Source organism: Athene noctua, chromosome 7 (assembly GCF_965140245.1).
Source record: "Athene noctua chromosome 7, bAthNoc1.hap1.1, whole genome shotgun sequence".
In the NCBI taxonomy this organism is placed as follows: Eukaryota; Metazoa; Chordata; class Aves; order Strigiformes; family Strigidae; genus Athene; species Athene noctua.
The window spans coordinates 27257696-27273290 of record NC_134043.1 but is presented as its reverse complement, the minus strand read 5'-3'; the positions used below and the strand labels follow the sequence as shown (position 1 = coordinate 27273290).

The 15595-nt window shown below is 50.4% G+C and overlaps 1 protein-coding gene across 21 annotated transcripts in view; it reads left to right on the top strand.

Annotated features, from left to right (window-relative positions):
- The window catches only part of PCBP3 (poly(rC) binding protein 3), a 61735-nt gene that overhangs the window by 19923 nt on the left and 26217 nt on the right, over nt 1-15595 (top strand). For 19 of the 21 annotated variants that reach the window (XM_074910133.1, XM_074910130.1, XM_074910128.1 and 16 more), the window contains exons 4-9: nt 11241-11312; nt 11602-11625; nt 12609-12641; nt 13297-13413; nt 13801-13932; nt 14219-14347. In XM_074910133.1, coding sequence (XP_074766234.1) covers nt 11241-11312; nt 11602-11625; nt 12609-12641; nt 13297-13413; nt 13801-13932; nt 14219-14347 — 507 coding nt within the window. The remainder of the gene's footprint in view (nt 1-11240; nt 11313-11601; nt 11626-12608; nt 12642-13296; nt 13414-13800; nt 13933-14218; nt 14348-15595) is intronic. The other 2 variants (XM_074910136.1, XM_074910135.1) reach the window with 1 other exon arrangement.

Genomic DNA, 15595 nt, shown 5'->3' with positions numbered 1-15595 from the left:
GTGTTTTGCTCAGTGTTTAGACCTGAGGTTACAGAGGACCTACCATGGGGAGAAGGAGAGAGAAGGCAGCTCTCCTTGATTTTAATCGGGGTTGAGGTTTAGCTGAAGTGAAAACAGATCGGGAGTGACAGTTTTGGAGCCTGCTGTCAGGGTCTGAGCGTGGCGCAGCGGCGATCCACCCCCAGCCACCGAGAGCCCCCGTCCTCCTCCTCGCCAGCCAAACCCGGGGAGAGCAACCACCGCTGAGCACAGGATGGGGGCCATGCAGCCCGGCTCCACCGCTGACACGGCTGCCGGGTGGTTTTGTCACACACTGCCCCTGCATCCACCTTCCTTGTGGTACTTTTGGCTGGGAGCAGCATCAGGCAGGACGTGGCCTTGTGGTGGCCACCGAGCATGTATTTACCCCCTGCTAAATCCAGCCCGGTGCAAATGGATGCTTGAAAAAGGAAGGATGGGGTTAGTGCTGCATCCCGACCGAACTGCTTGGTCCTGACAGAGCAATGCCAAGTTGCTTCTCCAGGGCAGGGAGAGACCCCAAGTGTCTCCCTTTCCATGTCTCCCAGCAGTCTCCCATTCCCAAGGAGCACCTATGGCCAGGGTGAAAGTCATGGATTTAGGCTTGTGGAGAAACCCCACAAGCAGAGCACTGCATCCAGCCCTGAGCCCCGTAGGAGCTGGGATTTATGGGGCCAGGCTGGTCATGGCTCCCCTGTCAGTCTCACTTGGTGGCCACACATTTTGCGGGGAGGGGACCAGCAGAATTATACTGTACTTATGTCCCCAGCATGGTGGGGAGTGTGGGCCAGGGAGGAGAATGGGAAGAACTGCCTCTTTCCCCCATGCCTGGATGAAGAGGGGGTAGGACCTGCCCCAGGTGCTTTGACAAGTTCAGTGGCATTTATGAGAGCAGCCCCAAGCCCCCATCTTTCTTACTGTACACAGCATTGGGCTGCCATCTACTTTAAAAAAAGAAATAAATCATCAGCTAAATCTTGTTTTTTGTAGAGACTGAGAATGGGCAAAATAACAGGCTCTTTGCCTGTCTTGACCTGGCACCTCCTGTTTGCCCCTGTGTGCTCTGAGTTGGTCTGTCTGCCTGTCCACTGGCACCTGGACAGTCTCCTCCAGGGCAGCCCATGTGCTGTGAGCCTTGTCCCTGTTTCCAGGGATTAGAGAGAGAGAAATGGAGATGGGATGAGATGCAGTAGATTGCTTCGCTCTCGGGATGAAGGGATTTGTGGACTGTCCCCAGATCAGTAGATTGAAAACAGGGGGAAATTATTGGGATGATGCTGCCTGCAGGATTAAAGCCAGGGCAGGCAGCAGGCTCTGGAGGAGGGGAATGAGGTGGTCATGGATAGGGGGGGCCACAGGATGCCTGCTGCTCTGAACTGTGGGAGATGCTCCTGGTTGCATGCTCATCTGTTTTGGAGGACGCACTGGAAGCAGATGCCCCCCCCCCCCCCCCCCCCTCCCCCGCCCCAGCTCTCCAGGGTGCCTGAAAGGGTGTACAGCATGATGGGCCAAGGTGGAGAGAGGGATGAAGGGACTAGAGCCATGTTCCTGGTGGCTGGGTCAAGAAAAGTAGTGATGGCATGGTTTGGTGCCTGCTCTGGGGGTGCTGAGGCCATGCATGCATCCATACAGCAGTGGTGTAGAAACAGCATGGGCAAAAGTCTTGTGCTGTTTAAGTCCATCCAGCTCTTTTAAGTGAGGGCTGAGTTACCTCCTCAAGGTTATGGTTAAGGCTGTGCAGTCTCTGGCATGGCAGTGGGATAAACATGCCCATTGCTTTCTGCTTTCCCAAGACCCCGAAGGTGCTCTCCTCTCCGCTGCAGCCTCCCCTCCCCATTAAAAGGATGCCAGGAGTGTGCCTGAAGCTCTTTGCAGAGCAGTGCCCTCTTATTTCCAGGCTGCTGGAGGACAAGCCACTTGTCCTCTGAGGCCCACACAGCTCTCCGTGGTCTCTCCTCCTTTATAAACAGCAGGCATGGATGTATGGCTATGAGCATCCGCTTTTTAGACGTCCTTTGGACTTGCCCTGAAAAATGGCCTGTAAAAACTGACACATGGGGGACTGCTATCTGATTGTCTCACTTCTTTATCTCCAGAGGGGTGTCTTTCCAATGCTGGCTGCACTGGCATCCTTTGGACAAGACACGGGTTCTGCGGAGATGATGCATGGCCCTCACAGAGCATCCCTGGGGCATCTGTTGAGGCATCTCCCTGTGCGAGGCAGTGTCTTCTGGGTCCTGTTCCTTAGCCTCTGTCTGGGGGCAAAAAAGGATAAATCGGGTGCATCCCTGAAGCATGACCCACCCTGGGCATAGCTCAGAGTCAAGTTTATGAGTGCAGTTGTCCAACAGATATAAGCTTTATTTGCAAACACGGGAATGTTTGTGAGATTTAAACAATGATGACTGCCAGAATAACATTGTCACCAACAGCACATAGCTGTGGGGAAGCTCTTTTCCAGCACCTGACCTGGATCTTCTTCACTGCAGATTAAGTCCCTCACTCAAGACCATTGCCCTATCTCCCACCACCCACCTCTCCTGCAGAGCCTTGGTTCCTCCAGCCCTTCCCTGTGGGCCATGTTTGCTGATTCCAGGATCTGGGTTTGCTCTTTGCTGGCTGGATCTCTTGTAAAGACCCACCTTGTTGTTCTTGGTTTCCTTCTGCAGATCCTGCAAGTTGAGTTGTTACTCCCAACCATTTTCAGGTGAATGGAGTGCTCTTCCTCCGTTTCTGTGCACTTAATTGCACACAGCCAAGCTCGGTACTTTGCCTGGCTGAACTGCATCTTTTTTCTCCCTTTTGCCCAGCTCACTTCGGCCTCTTGCTCTGCTCTCCAAGAGCTTCCCCAACCTGGGTTGTCACCTGGCAGTTTAACAGGAATGTTGCTGATAAATATTTCATGGGGGGTTGGAGCATTTCCCAGCCATCTTCAAACGATTTCATCTGCCCCAGGCTTCCCTGGCTCTTTCAGGACAATGCCGTGTAGGATAGTATTAACAGCCTTGTTACTGCTACGCCTGCACTACCAGTCAGGGCATTTCCCCGCTCTGTGAAGGCTCATCCCAGGGGGTGTTTATTGCTGGTGCTTGCAGAAATGCTGGATGAAGTGCCATGGCTCCCTTCACATCACACAAGTTTCTCCATTCCCCAGCAGTGTGGCCCAGCTGCCCTCAGCAGCACTGCTAGTAGTGTTTCCTATGTCCCACTGCATGTTCATGCATGCAGATGTGGAACGTGGCACTGCAATAGTCATCTTCCTCATCTCCACAGTGTAAGGCAGTGCTGTTTCAGCCAATTCATGAAAGCCTTGGGATTTTTTTCCTGTTGCTCAGATGCTTCAACAGAATCCACCTTGCTCTGCAATGCTGAGCCTCACGGCAGGGTCCAGGCTGCGGGTGCAATGCAGTGCTGCTGGCTCTGCCTTTCCTGAGATGGCCAGGGCACCTGGGCTGAGCGGAGACTGAGCAAACACTTGGTCCTCAGTGGTCCAGCAGTAGCTCTTGTGGGGCCCTTGCTTCCAGCCTCTCCAAAACATTGGCCTGGGCATGGAGGAACAGCCAGTATTCAAGAAAAACCTGTAATAGGTAATTTTTATCTGAATCTTCTGGCAGACCAAAAGAGACAGAGTGACCTTCCTTATCCCAGAAAATGTTATTTTCTCAGCACATAGGATCTTGAGTGCACCCAGCACTTGCTGAAGGCTCACAGACACCTGAGGATGCTCTTGGCCACTGAGTCGTAATGGACCCAACTGAGTAGTGCAAGGAGCATTGGTTCTCATCACCTCATAGGGCAAAATTTCTGATGTACTTCACAGAATCACAAAATCATCTAGGTTGGAAAAGACCTTGAAGATCATCTAGTCCAACGATTAACCTAACACTGACTTAAGCAGCTTTACATTCACAGCAAATACTGTTTTTATTGGCACAATCAAAGAGCCCTGAAGTCAGCTCAGACAGGGTTTCCTGGCTTGCACAAGGACATCTAATAGTCTGCTCCTACTACACTGAATTTCCCTCACTGTTGTGTTGTCCAGCCTCTGCTTGTAACACAGCAGTGGCTCATATGAATGAATGGAAATTCTGCAGTCTTTAGACCTCTGCAGATATCTCTCTCAATGTACAGCTACCTAAATTTCCTCCAAACCTAGTAATTAACATAAGCCTCCAAATTTTGTCTCCTGCAGATGTATCAGGGCAAGAGGTAGGTGCTATCACCCTCATGTCCTGTCGCATGGGATGAAATTATGTTCAAGACCTTCATCCTGGGAAGACTGATAGAGAAAACTGCAACTTTGTTTGCTAGCCTTCACAAAAAAGATTGCAATAATGGCACTGCCATTGCAGCAAAGCCAGTCATTCTCCTTAGACTGGGCTTGCCTTAGAGAAGGTGGAGACTAACACCATCTGACATGTGGGGCCTGATTTCACGCATGATTGAACATGTGTGCACCAGCCATGCCAGGGTTGCACTTCTGTGGGTGGCTGCTGCTGGTCTTGGTTAACTGTTGCGGAGCAGCAGGCTGTGATGAACCACACAGTGCTCAGAGGATGAGCAGACACTCTCACTGAAATCCCTCCCTGGTTTTCCAGTGTCCACGGGCTGGAGCCAGGGGTTTATGCTACTCTTCGTTATAGAGACTTGCCAGCTTTCCTGGACTGTGCTGGAAGTATGCGATACTGCATTTCTATTCCACTTGGTCTATCCATCAGGTCAGAAATCACTCTGAAGTACATGAAACCCCACTAAAACCCTACAAATATAAGGTGGATCAGCAGACGCAAATGAGGTTGGTATGGTCAACACCCAAAGCAGAATGCACAGCCTGATACCAGCTTGTGGGTGCACCAGATGAAGGAGAAACCCAGGAAAGCAGCTGGGAATTTCCTGGAGGGGAGAACAGGCTTAGCACATCTTTGGGCTGGTCTGAGAGCAGAGGTGTGCATTTGGCTGGGATGTGGCTGAGCCCACTGCTGTGTGACAGGTCTGGAGTGATGAGTCATCGTACCAGTTGCTCCTGAACTCTGCTAATAGCAATATCTAGATTCAGTGTCTCTCCCAGTGTAGAAAACCAACCCTGATCTTCAGAGGGCAGAGTATTTGGGGAGAAAACCATACTGACATGAAGGGTGGTAGGAGATAATTGTTTAGAAATAGAGAAGAGCTCCCAAGAGTTGCAGCCACCAAAGAGGTTGGTGGGAGAAGCAAGAGTTAGAAGACCACCTGATGCATGGAGGTAGCAAATGAGGAAGCAGGAGAGGTTGCTTTGGTGATCCTGGCACTGCATTTGTGGGCAGAGGAGCCAGCAGAGCAGAGAGGGGAAGGGAGGTTGCTGAGGGTCCACAGGAAGGTTCATTTGCATCCCTGCAGTAGTAATTAGGGTAACTGGCACAGAGGTGAGCAAGACTGGAAGAACCCTCTGGTGCACACAAGCAAGGAGAAGGCAGGTTATAACTGCTTGTCAGCAGCCAACAAATGACAGCCTGGGCCATGAGTGGAGACACCCAGAGGAGAGCGGGGAAATAGGAGCAGGTGGCAGAATGAAGCCTCCAGAGATGCCTGCTGTGAGGGCAGAAGCAGGGACATTTGTCTCCTGTGATGCTTGGAAAGATCAAGGGCAGGGGAGCAGCAAGGATATACTGCTGGCTGATGTATCAAGTTGGCATGGGGGATATTTTTTTCTTTTTTGATTAGAGATATCTAAGATATTTTCACTGAAGCTGGAAAGTAACAGGAAAGGTCAACCAAAATTGCTACAGTCTGTGGAAAATGGTAGCAGCTGGAAATGCAGCTTTATTGCAAGATGGCATTTGGTGTCACTCATGTAGATGGTGTTGCTGTCCTCTCACGGCTTCGTCTTCTGGCAGGCAAAGCCTGCTGGTGGCTGATATGTTTCCAGTTGGAGCCTGAGTTTAAGGTAATGCTTGACTTTGGTTTTCTGCCGTAGCGGTTTTTCTCCTTCCACCCCTGTCCTGATGAGGCCAGACTGTGTTGTCGTCATAATCCTGAGCTCGCTGCATCATGGTGCTTCCCAGCCACTAAAACATAATGCTGAAATCGCCGGATTAGGTCTTAATGGCAGGATCAAGTCACTGGGAAATGAGTGGGGAGAAAGCTCCTGTGGTGGACAGGCAGTGCTCCTCAGGAAAGCAAGCTAAAAAGCATAAAATATTGGAAAAGCAGCCTCTTTCCTGGCTTCCCCTGCTTTTCTCTACATTTGGCACATCTTTCATTTTCTAAGGGTCAGAAAATGCTGGTCTGAGTCTTGTGAAGGAGGTATTGAGAGGTCAGAGGTGTTTAAACATTACCTCCCCCGCAATGGAAAATGTTGTCTTGAGGGATGGACTTTCTGGACAAGATGTTAATCCCCAACATGAAAGTCTGCCAACCACATCAGAAATCTGGGCCGTGCCATAGCATATTGCAGTGTGCTGAAGGACAGTGAAACTCTGTGGCTGTCTTCAATACCTGGCATTCTGCTGGTGGGGCTCCTGAAACACCAAAGAGCCTGGGAAGCATGTTGGATGTTTTTTAGGGTAGCATTGCCATTGAGCAACCACCAGGATGCTCCAGGGTAGGGTCTTGGGGCAGGTGGCACAACATCCCTGTACAGACCGGTACCACGGCCACGCTGCTCTTTACCTGCACAGGTCCGCAAGGGTTCTTGTCAACAGGGCTCCAAGGTTTTGGAGTTTATTAGCCTGCACTGACCAAACTTGTCAACAACATGTGATTTTCTGGAGGCCATGTGATGGGCAAGGGGAGTGACGGAGACTTTCTTCTTTGAGTTTGCTTGGCAGTGCCTGTGAACTTTCCATCCAAACCTGTCGGGGTGGGGGGTGGTGTATGCCTTTGGGACATTTTTGCAGAGTTGTCCTCTCTGTTTGTTTTCAGACAGCTTGAAAAAAACATTGCTGTTGCCCAAAACAAATACTTAGATGAAGCAGTGAAATTTGATCTTCGTAAAGCTGATGAGAATATTCCATGACAAGATCTACCAAATAAGCTCTACCTTGTGTGTCTCCTGTCTTCTGGCAGGACCGTATGTCGCAGAAGCACCAGGGTGACTTTAGTGCCGATAAGAGAGACCCTCCCTCTGGAGTTGGGATCTGCAGGCAGTAGCAATGCTAGCGCCAAAGCAAGAGGAACCGTTCTGTGATGGAGCTTGTTTATGCGAGCCTCAGCCACCTTGTCTGACACGCAGGCTGCTGCGGCTGCATTCTGGGACAACGGGGACTGTCTCTGGGGAGCTGCCCCCCAGTACTGGCAGCAGATGCCTTGGCTCTCCACTGGGCATTTGCAGAGGAGGCGCAGGCAGCGTTTGCTGGAGCTGCGCCGCAGGACTTGCTCGCGCGTGGCTAACGTGCCCGGGGACCCCAAGGGGATGCAAGGGAGGAGGAAGAGGAGGAGGAGGAGGAGGAGGAGGAGGAGGAGGAGGAGGAGGAGGAGGGCTGGCTTCAGCAAGCACAGAGCCAGCAGTGTCTCCCAATGCCTGCAGAGGGACTGGCTCTGCCCGAGCTCAGCCAAGCCCCCTGCTATCGCCTGTCGGGAGGGGGCTGTGGGGATCCCAGCATCTGCTTTTCCAGCTTCTGTTTGGAAACCCGGCTGGAGAACAAAGTCCAGCCTAGAGCTCGGTCTCCCTCCCCCTATTCTGCTTCACATGCTGTTTCCCATCTGGGAGGTGATCATGGTATTAAATTAATTTAATACACAACGTTCAGAATTCCCCTAATTAGAAAGTTTTGTTCGAATTTTAGGAGAGCGTGAGTATTTGTGAGGTATCAGCAAGCGTAAACGCAAGAAGACCAACTCAGGCAATAGCTGCGACCTGTAAAATGTTGGAAAGGATAAAAATCAGTGTATATTTGCACATGGAGAAAATTTCTCCTGTTCTGGGTTTTCATTTTCCTTCTTCTTCTCCTCCTTGGTCACTGTTACCTAAGCTGCTTTTTCAGACATAGGGACTTTCAGATAGACTAAGGAAATTTCCCAGAATTTAGTGTATTTAATCTTAAAACCAAGGGGAAGGAAGAATTGGATTGCTCTGAGTACTGATGATGCCTTCTCCAAGCACTCTCCCAAAATGCAACTGCATTTAAAAAAACCTGTTTATTCTGCAGTAGGATCATCCTTTGAAATAACATTATCCAGCTGTTTTGGTGCACATCGGCACCAGACACCATGTTCCGCACCTTGCAGCACTCTCCTCACTGCAGTGCAAAGACATTTGACTGCTCCTCGCAATGGCTGTGCATGGAGGGATGCTGCTCCAGTCCTCCATCTGCAGTTGCCCAGGCATGGTGTTTGGCAGAGCCTCACTTGGCTCGCTGTGCAACTTCCATTTTGGGGCCAAACACAACACTTCTGTCTCCTAGTGCTGTGTCTTTGACTTCTGCAGGGCTACACCTGCTTTGCACTGGGTTGGAGCTGGACTCTGGATCTACTCTATCCATCAGACTCAATGTAATGGTGTCCTCAGGGCTTTCAAGTAGATGGACAAAGAAGCCATTTCAGAGATGCTGTAAAGTAGGCAGAATATGATGGTGAAGAGGAAGGGTCCGAGATGGGTCTCTCTCCAGGCAGGGAATGCTCTGAAATGCTCAAAATGGCGTTTGGGGGATAATTTTTTTCCCAGTGCTTTGTCTGTGAAGAATGAGGGCTGTGGGGGGAGGCATGCACCCAGGGTAAATGCCTCGGCTCTATTGTTCCCATCATTTCCATTGAGGTTATGAACCCCCATATAAAAGACTTACCTTTCACTAGTATGATTAAGAAAAGGCCAATGTAGCTTTCCCGCTCACTGGAGCATGAAGCGTGTTTAATTTAATAATGCTGATAAATCTTAAAGCCAGAAGCATTTGACTAACACATGACCCACTTTTTCAATCAATTGGAAACATTTACATAATGGTCTGATGCAGGGTTCCTTCTGTGAGGGATATGGAGCAGGGGATGGCAGACACTCCCGTGATAAGCACTACCACTGTAGGAAAGCAAAATGGCAAATTTGGCTGGTCCTTAGCAGGCAAGTCGTGACCTACGTCATTGGGTCTGCCAGCTGTCCTGCTGCCACAAGGATGTGCCTGGGTTTAGAGCACCTCAGCCACCCAGCTGGGCTCTGGGGTCCATCACCCTGGTGGCAAAGCCACTGCATGTGAATATGCCTTGACCATCAGCTGTGAACAGCCTCTGCCTTCCTCTGGCTGTGCTGTCAGAGGATGCTCATCAGCCGGGAAAGGGAGCTGCAGAAACTGTGTTGGTGTGCACAGCCCTGTGGGTAGCTGCAGAGGTGTCATGGCTTTGTTTCTTTCCCTGTGGCAGAGCTAGGCTGCTCCTGGGGCAGGACATGCCTGGGGATGGCTGTCCACCTGTGCGATGAGGGCACCTCTTTGGTGCAGGCACTTTGTCTACTGGTACATCAGGAGCACTAGCAACGCTGACATCCACAAATCAGCCCATTCAACCTTTTCAGCATTGCCTCCCATGCACAGGAGTCAGCCTGGGGTTAGCCAACACAACCAGTTATTCATTTTCCTTTATTGTTCACCTGCAGTGGGCTCAGTTTTGAAAGAGAAAGTTCATGATCTTGCACATTGTGCTATTGTGTCTCAGCTTGTTCCCATTACTCTGGTACCTAACGTTGTCACCTTCTTCCTCAGAAATGTTGTTCTCCTCCCCAACCTTAACAGTGCCTTTTGGCTTGGCATCTTCAACACATTTCTTACCCTTCTTGTGAGGATTTTACTTTTTTTTCATTTGTAACATCCAGTGGCCTCAAGATCAACGTTTGCAAGTAGGTTATAAGTAAACTCATTATCAGTGAGCTGGTCTTTTGTTAGGTCGGTGGGAACACCGTCTCCCAGTTAACCATATGGGTTTTATCTATTTTGGGTTTCACAGTAGTCCTTTGGAAGAGGCTTTACATCAAACCCATCTCCCAGCCATGATCTGTGCATTGCTGCATGTTCATTCATCCTGACTGCCTCTTTGCACTAAAGTAATACTTGAGAACTGGTTTACCTCCCATTTTTTGGTCACAAAAGTCCATGTCTGAGCAAAGGAAAATTCCAGATGCTTGTGACCAGGATGAAAAATCTCCCATCTGATATATACTGAGAGATTAAACAACGTGGGGGAGAATTGCTACAGATCTCTCAGCATTGCTTGTAGAAGGGTGCTGGCACCTCCCTCTGAGACAGGACTGGGGACCCCTTGCAGCAGGCTAGGTTGCTCCTAGCAATGATGCAGACATGCTACTAAATGCAGAGACATTTCATATGCCAGGTCCACACACAGACATGCTACCAAAGAGGTATCAGGAAAGAAAACGGAAGGATTTGTTGCTGTTCTGCGATTTTTTTCCCCTGCCGTCAAAATATAAGTGGCATTTTTCCCTCTAGAGGGCAGAGGAGGAAAGGGAGAGAATGGGAAAGGAAACGAACATGACAGCAGAGGGAAAACTCGCAGAGGTTTGTTTCGTTAGATCCATGCAAAGCACGAATGCCTGGAAATGGCTTGATCCTGAGACCTAGTGCCCAGCTAGGGTGCCCACAGGTCGGGATGAAAACGCAGATGTGTAGCAGTCGGGACACCAGCTCCATCCTTCCCACTCTGTGCTCCTGGGGTCAGATATTTCCTGGTTACTGAAAAACTGGCTTTTGATTTTCTAAATGCCCATTCACATTTGAAATGGTGAATTTTGGTTTGCTAGGTAGGTGCCCTGGGTCTTTTAAGTCCCAGTCCAGCCATCAGTCTTTGGCCAAGCTGCTCCACTGACTCCCTGCTCCTTCATCCACATGCTCAGCTGGGCACAGCTGCTTTTCACCTCACGCAGGTGTGGGCTAGACATCTGGCTGTGCCATCTCAGACACTTGAGCCTTTGATCCCACAGTAGCTTTTGCATAAATCTGGTAGCAAAGCCACAGCAGAGCTACGGGCTGTCCCCAGGCTCGCACCCAGCATAGTCCCTGCACCAAGCAGCCAGCCTGCCCTGCACCCATGAAGGTGCTCAGCCAACAACATCTCCCCACAGCTCCTCCAGCTGTGGCTTTCCCATTCTCTGCTGCTCTGCAGGCTCCATCCCACATCAAGAAACCTGCCTATTTTGAGAGAAAACCTTTCTCCCTCTCTGTCCCCAGGTGATACGGCCGTGGTGCTGTCTCATTCTGCGCCAGGGCTGCCCTCCCAGCTAACACACGTCTCCCGTCCCCTGGTAGGAAATGGAGTCCAAGGTCTCCGAAGGCGGCCTGAACGTCACCCTCACCATCCGGCTGTTAATGCATGGCAAGGTAAGGGGCTCTGTGTGAGGGAGTCTCCTTGCAGCTCCCTCTCATGCCTCTGCTCCAGCTGTGACCAGGTCCAGCCAGCCCCATTCTGCAGGGAGCAGGCATCGTTCTGCTGATGGGGAGGGTGCCACGGTGGCACAGCGCTCCTGGTCCCTCTCGTGCCTATCCCCCACCCTGTCCTTCTGCTGGGGACACTGTGCACCAGGTCTTTGCTGCATTATGGGGTTGGGCTGGGTTGTCTTCACTTTTTGTAATGTCAGTTCATTTGTGTTTGGCTTTTTTTTTTTTGTAGGAAGTTGGAAGCATCATTGGAAAGGTAAGGGCGTCTTTTAAATGTATATTTAATGTTATTGCCTGCACGATTTGCTGCCTCTGGTGTGGTAGATGACAGTTACCTCTTCCCTGTAATGTCCCTTAAATGTTCGGTGTGCATGAGCTTGTCTGTGGGTTTGAGACAGAAGCAATCAGAGACCCACAGAGGGATCAAAGACCATTCCCCTAATAAGAAAAAATCACCACCAAACTTATCTAGTGCTGTTTCCAGCTGCTTTATTGTGGTGACAAATGGGTGTTTATGATCATGTTGCCCTGATGTGTTAATTAAATATATTCATTAAGAGAGATTAAGAAATGTCATGCAAACCCATTTAAATTCCCTTCCCTCTGAGGCCACAGGATGCCATTTAGCTTGTGCAGAAAAGCTTTACAAGGTGCTCTGCTCCCTGGTGCTTGCCGTGGTGGTTTGGAAAGTCCTGGTTACATAGGATTTGTGTTTTGGTGTTTTTAAAAGGCAGTTTTGTGGTAGCAAAAATTTGCGGTACAAACACCTTCTTCTATATGCTTGCACCTTATTTTTCCATCAGCCTGTCCAGCCCTGGAAAGATTCACAGTTGTACCTGCTTTATATCTGGATATAAAGATACTAGATCTCTCTGTAGGTACTAGATAACTGCCCTTCAAAGCCACTCTGAGGTGCCAGCTTTTCTCAACACCTGATGAGTTTCTGAGCTTTTCCTGTGCATTTTTCCTCCTAACAGGAAACATAGAAATGGAGGTGGAAGCTGAAGTTGTGCATTAGTAGCTGTTTGTCTGTCATGTCTTACAGACACAGGGTGCAGGACTACAACAGCTTGCACCCTCAGCTCTGCATCTGACCATCACGTGGGGATGGAGGACCAGGCTGCCCAAATGTTTGGCTACGTGTTGCCACATATTAGAGATGCATGTTTGGAAGGGTTGTTTTGAAGGTAGAAGTCTTGAATTTTTAGTAATAGCCTGTGTTTCTGCTTCTTATTTCAGAAAGGAGAGACCGTGAAGAAGATGCGTGAGGAGGTGAGGAACCTGATCTGTAAAATTATTTGTAGGAGAAGGGGAGAGGAGTAGGAAGGGCTGTTGAGCTGTCCTGTCCAGCAGCGGGCAGCACAGCGGCCAGAGCTACACATTGCCCTGTGCAATACGTGCAGTAGGTCCCAGGGTCAGGACATGCAAGACATCTGTGTTCAGAGGTCTTTGATCTAGTTTTCTCACTCCGTACTCAACAAACTCCTATCACATTTAATGGAAATTTTCCAGAGCCAAGAATTCGCTCTTAACGAAACACTGAAATTAAGTCACTTGTAAGATGCTTGAGTTTGTCCAAGGTCTTTGTGCCTGCAGCTACCAAAGAGTTATCAGATCTGTAAGCAACACTCTTCTTTTTATAATGATGCCATGAGCTTGTCTTACCTTGATTGTGTGGGTTTGCATTGCAGTAAAAGATGCAAAGCAGATGCTTGGAAACCCTTTCTGAGGGTCAGGGTAAGACAGCGCTGAAAGCACCATGGGGGGCAGGGATGGGAGTTTTTAAGGTTAGATGGGATGCCATGAGGCTGGCACAGAGGATGACTGATCTGGGACAGGACCTGACCCAGAGGAAGGACTGTGCTTCCCGCACATCCCCGTGGGTTGCCTCGCTGTGGCTATTCCAGGGCTGCCCTTCTTTTTCCAGAGTGGAGCAAGGATCAACATCTCAGAGGGAAACTGCCCTGAACGAATTGTGACCATCACTGGCCCCACTGATGCCATCTTCAAGGCTTTCGCCATGATTGCCTACAAATTTGAGGAGGTGAGCAACATGAGCCCTTTCCCTCAGGGAGGCAGAGTAAAAGGGCCTGCATCTAGACCCCTGGGTGGCCCACCAGCCGAGCAGAGTTCCAGTGTGACCACTGCTGGGGCCAGCAGTGCAGATGGACATGGGTACCTCCAACGCATGTGTGGTGCCTGGCTGCACAAAACCTTCCAGACATCTCTAACTAGACAAGAACAGAGCTTCAGTGAACTGTCCCAGAGATCTCGTAGTTAATTAACTGCAGGGATGCACAGTGATGCAGCTGCAGACAGAGACCAGCCACAGTCTGGGGACCATGACCCCTCTTTTCTGGCCCAGGGAATTTGGGTTGGCAGGGTCTGCTTGGGTACCAAGGGCCGATGAATTGCATTCTTCCTTCCCAAGGACATAACCAACTCAATGAGCAACAGCACTGCTACCAGCAAACCTCCAGTGACACTGAGACTTGTTGTGCCGGCTAGTCAGTGTGGCTCACTGATCGGCAAAGGAGGCTCCAAGATCAAGGAAATCAGGGAGGTAAGTCAGACTTGATTTCATCATTGCATGTAATCACAGCTCCTCGGAGCTGATCTTGGATCCTTATTCTGCGAGCATCGTGCATCATGCTGCTTCCCAGGATGGTCCTGCTGATGTAGGAGCAGCATCGCCTGGGACCTTTCCAGCATGCTCCTGCAGATGCAGGAATCTGGGCTCGTGCAGCGCAGTGCAGCTCTTGGGAGGCATGTGGCACTGGAGCTGGAGCTGGCTGCAAGGAAAGGCACTCAGCTGTGGGATTTCTCCTCCTCTCTCTTTCTGTCTCCAGTCAACAGGTGCTCAGGTTCAAGTGGCGGGGGACATGCTGCCCAACTCCACAGAGCGGGCGGTGACAATCTCGGGGACACCCGACGCAATTATCCAGTGTGTCAAACAGATCTGTGTGGTGATGCTGGAGGTACAGTCTGTAACAAAGGGGGTAAAGTACATAGGAAAAAAACCCAGCTGGAACCACAGCAACGCTGGGAGCTGTGGGGTGTGTCTCTTGTACACTTCACCATGTGTTGTCAGACCACTCTCATTTCCTGGTACCTCCGTTTGAAACCCACCTAGTGTGTTTTCCCCACCATTGTCCACTGTTTCTACAGTCCCACACTGGAAACCTGCCTGGTCGGGTGCCCCAAAGGAGACGGTTTGTGTCGCAGAACAGGGTGGCTTTGGGAGAGAGGGGTACTGGAGGAGGCTGGGAAGGCTGAGACAGACATATCCTGGTGTCCCAGCAGCTCCCAGAGCGCTGTGGGAAGGGGATGTGGGCTGCAGCCACTCCGCCATGTGCCTGGCCTCCTCTGCACAGGCCTCACAGGGCCCCATGAGGACCATGGCTGGGAGAAGGCCAGTTCATCCCCTACACTGGGAGCGCAAATCCAGGCTTCAGTGAGGCACAACAGGAAGGGTAGTGAGGAAGGCTGCTGTAGGGTGCATGGATGTGTGTCCAGGGTGCTGTTTTCTGGGAGAAATGCTGATGAGCGGAGCTTGAAGCTCTCTTCCATGGAGAGATGCTCCTGTACCAATGGCTTATTGCCAGGGACGACCATGGTCAGATGCCCCACGTCCACACCTACTACTTCAGATGGGAGAAGCTCCAGGAGGAAACACGTTGGGACAACAGGATGGTGATACCTTCCACTCCTGGTGTCGTTCAGAGGTAGACAAGCACAGACTGATGTCAGGCCCCTCTGCCTTGCCACACAGCCTGCGCACCACTGCCCTTTCATGGCAGGGAGGAGCGCATTTGATGCTGCAGGAATTTCAGACAAAGACAGCAAGGCTTGGTGGAGGAGAAACCAAACCAAATGGAAGCAACTTCAGTTTGGCAGCAGCACAGCTAAGGAGGAATTGCCATGAGCCACATTACACACTGCTGTTGGTAGTGATGCTCAGGCAGGTACACTGTACTGCCAGAGGAGTGCAGTTTAGCTGCGCAGTGACTCCAGTTTATGCTCTGGACTGCAGCAGAGATGGGCCCAAGGTGATGCTTGCAGGTGTGTATTCAGTCTTTCATGACTACTGTTCTGACTGACCAAAGCAAGGGATGCAGCTCCTCTGTATGACTCAGCAACGAGAAAGAGAAAAACTCATGAATTTTCTTGCAGTCTGAAATATGGGAAGTCTCCTGACTTTAACAGTTCACAGAGATGCTCCTCAT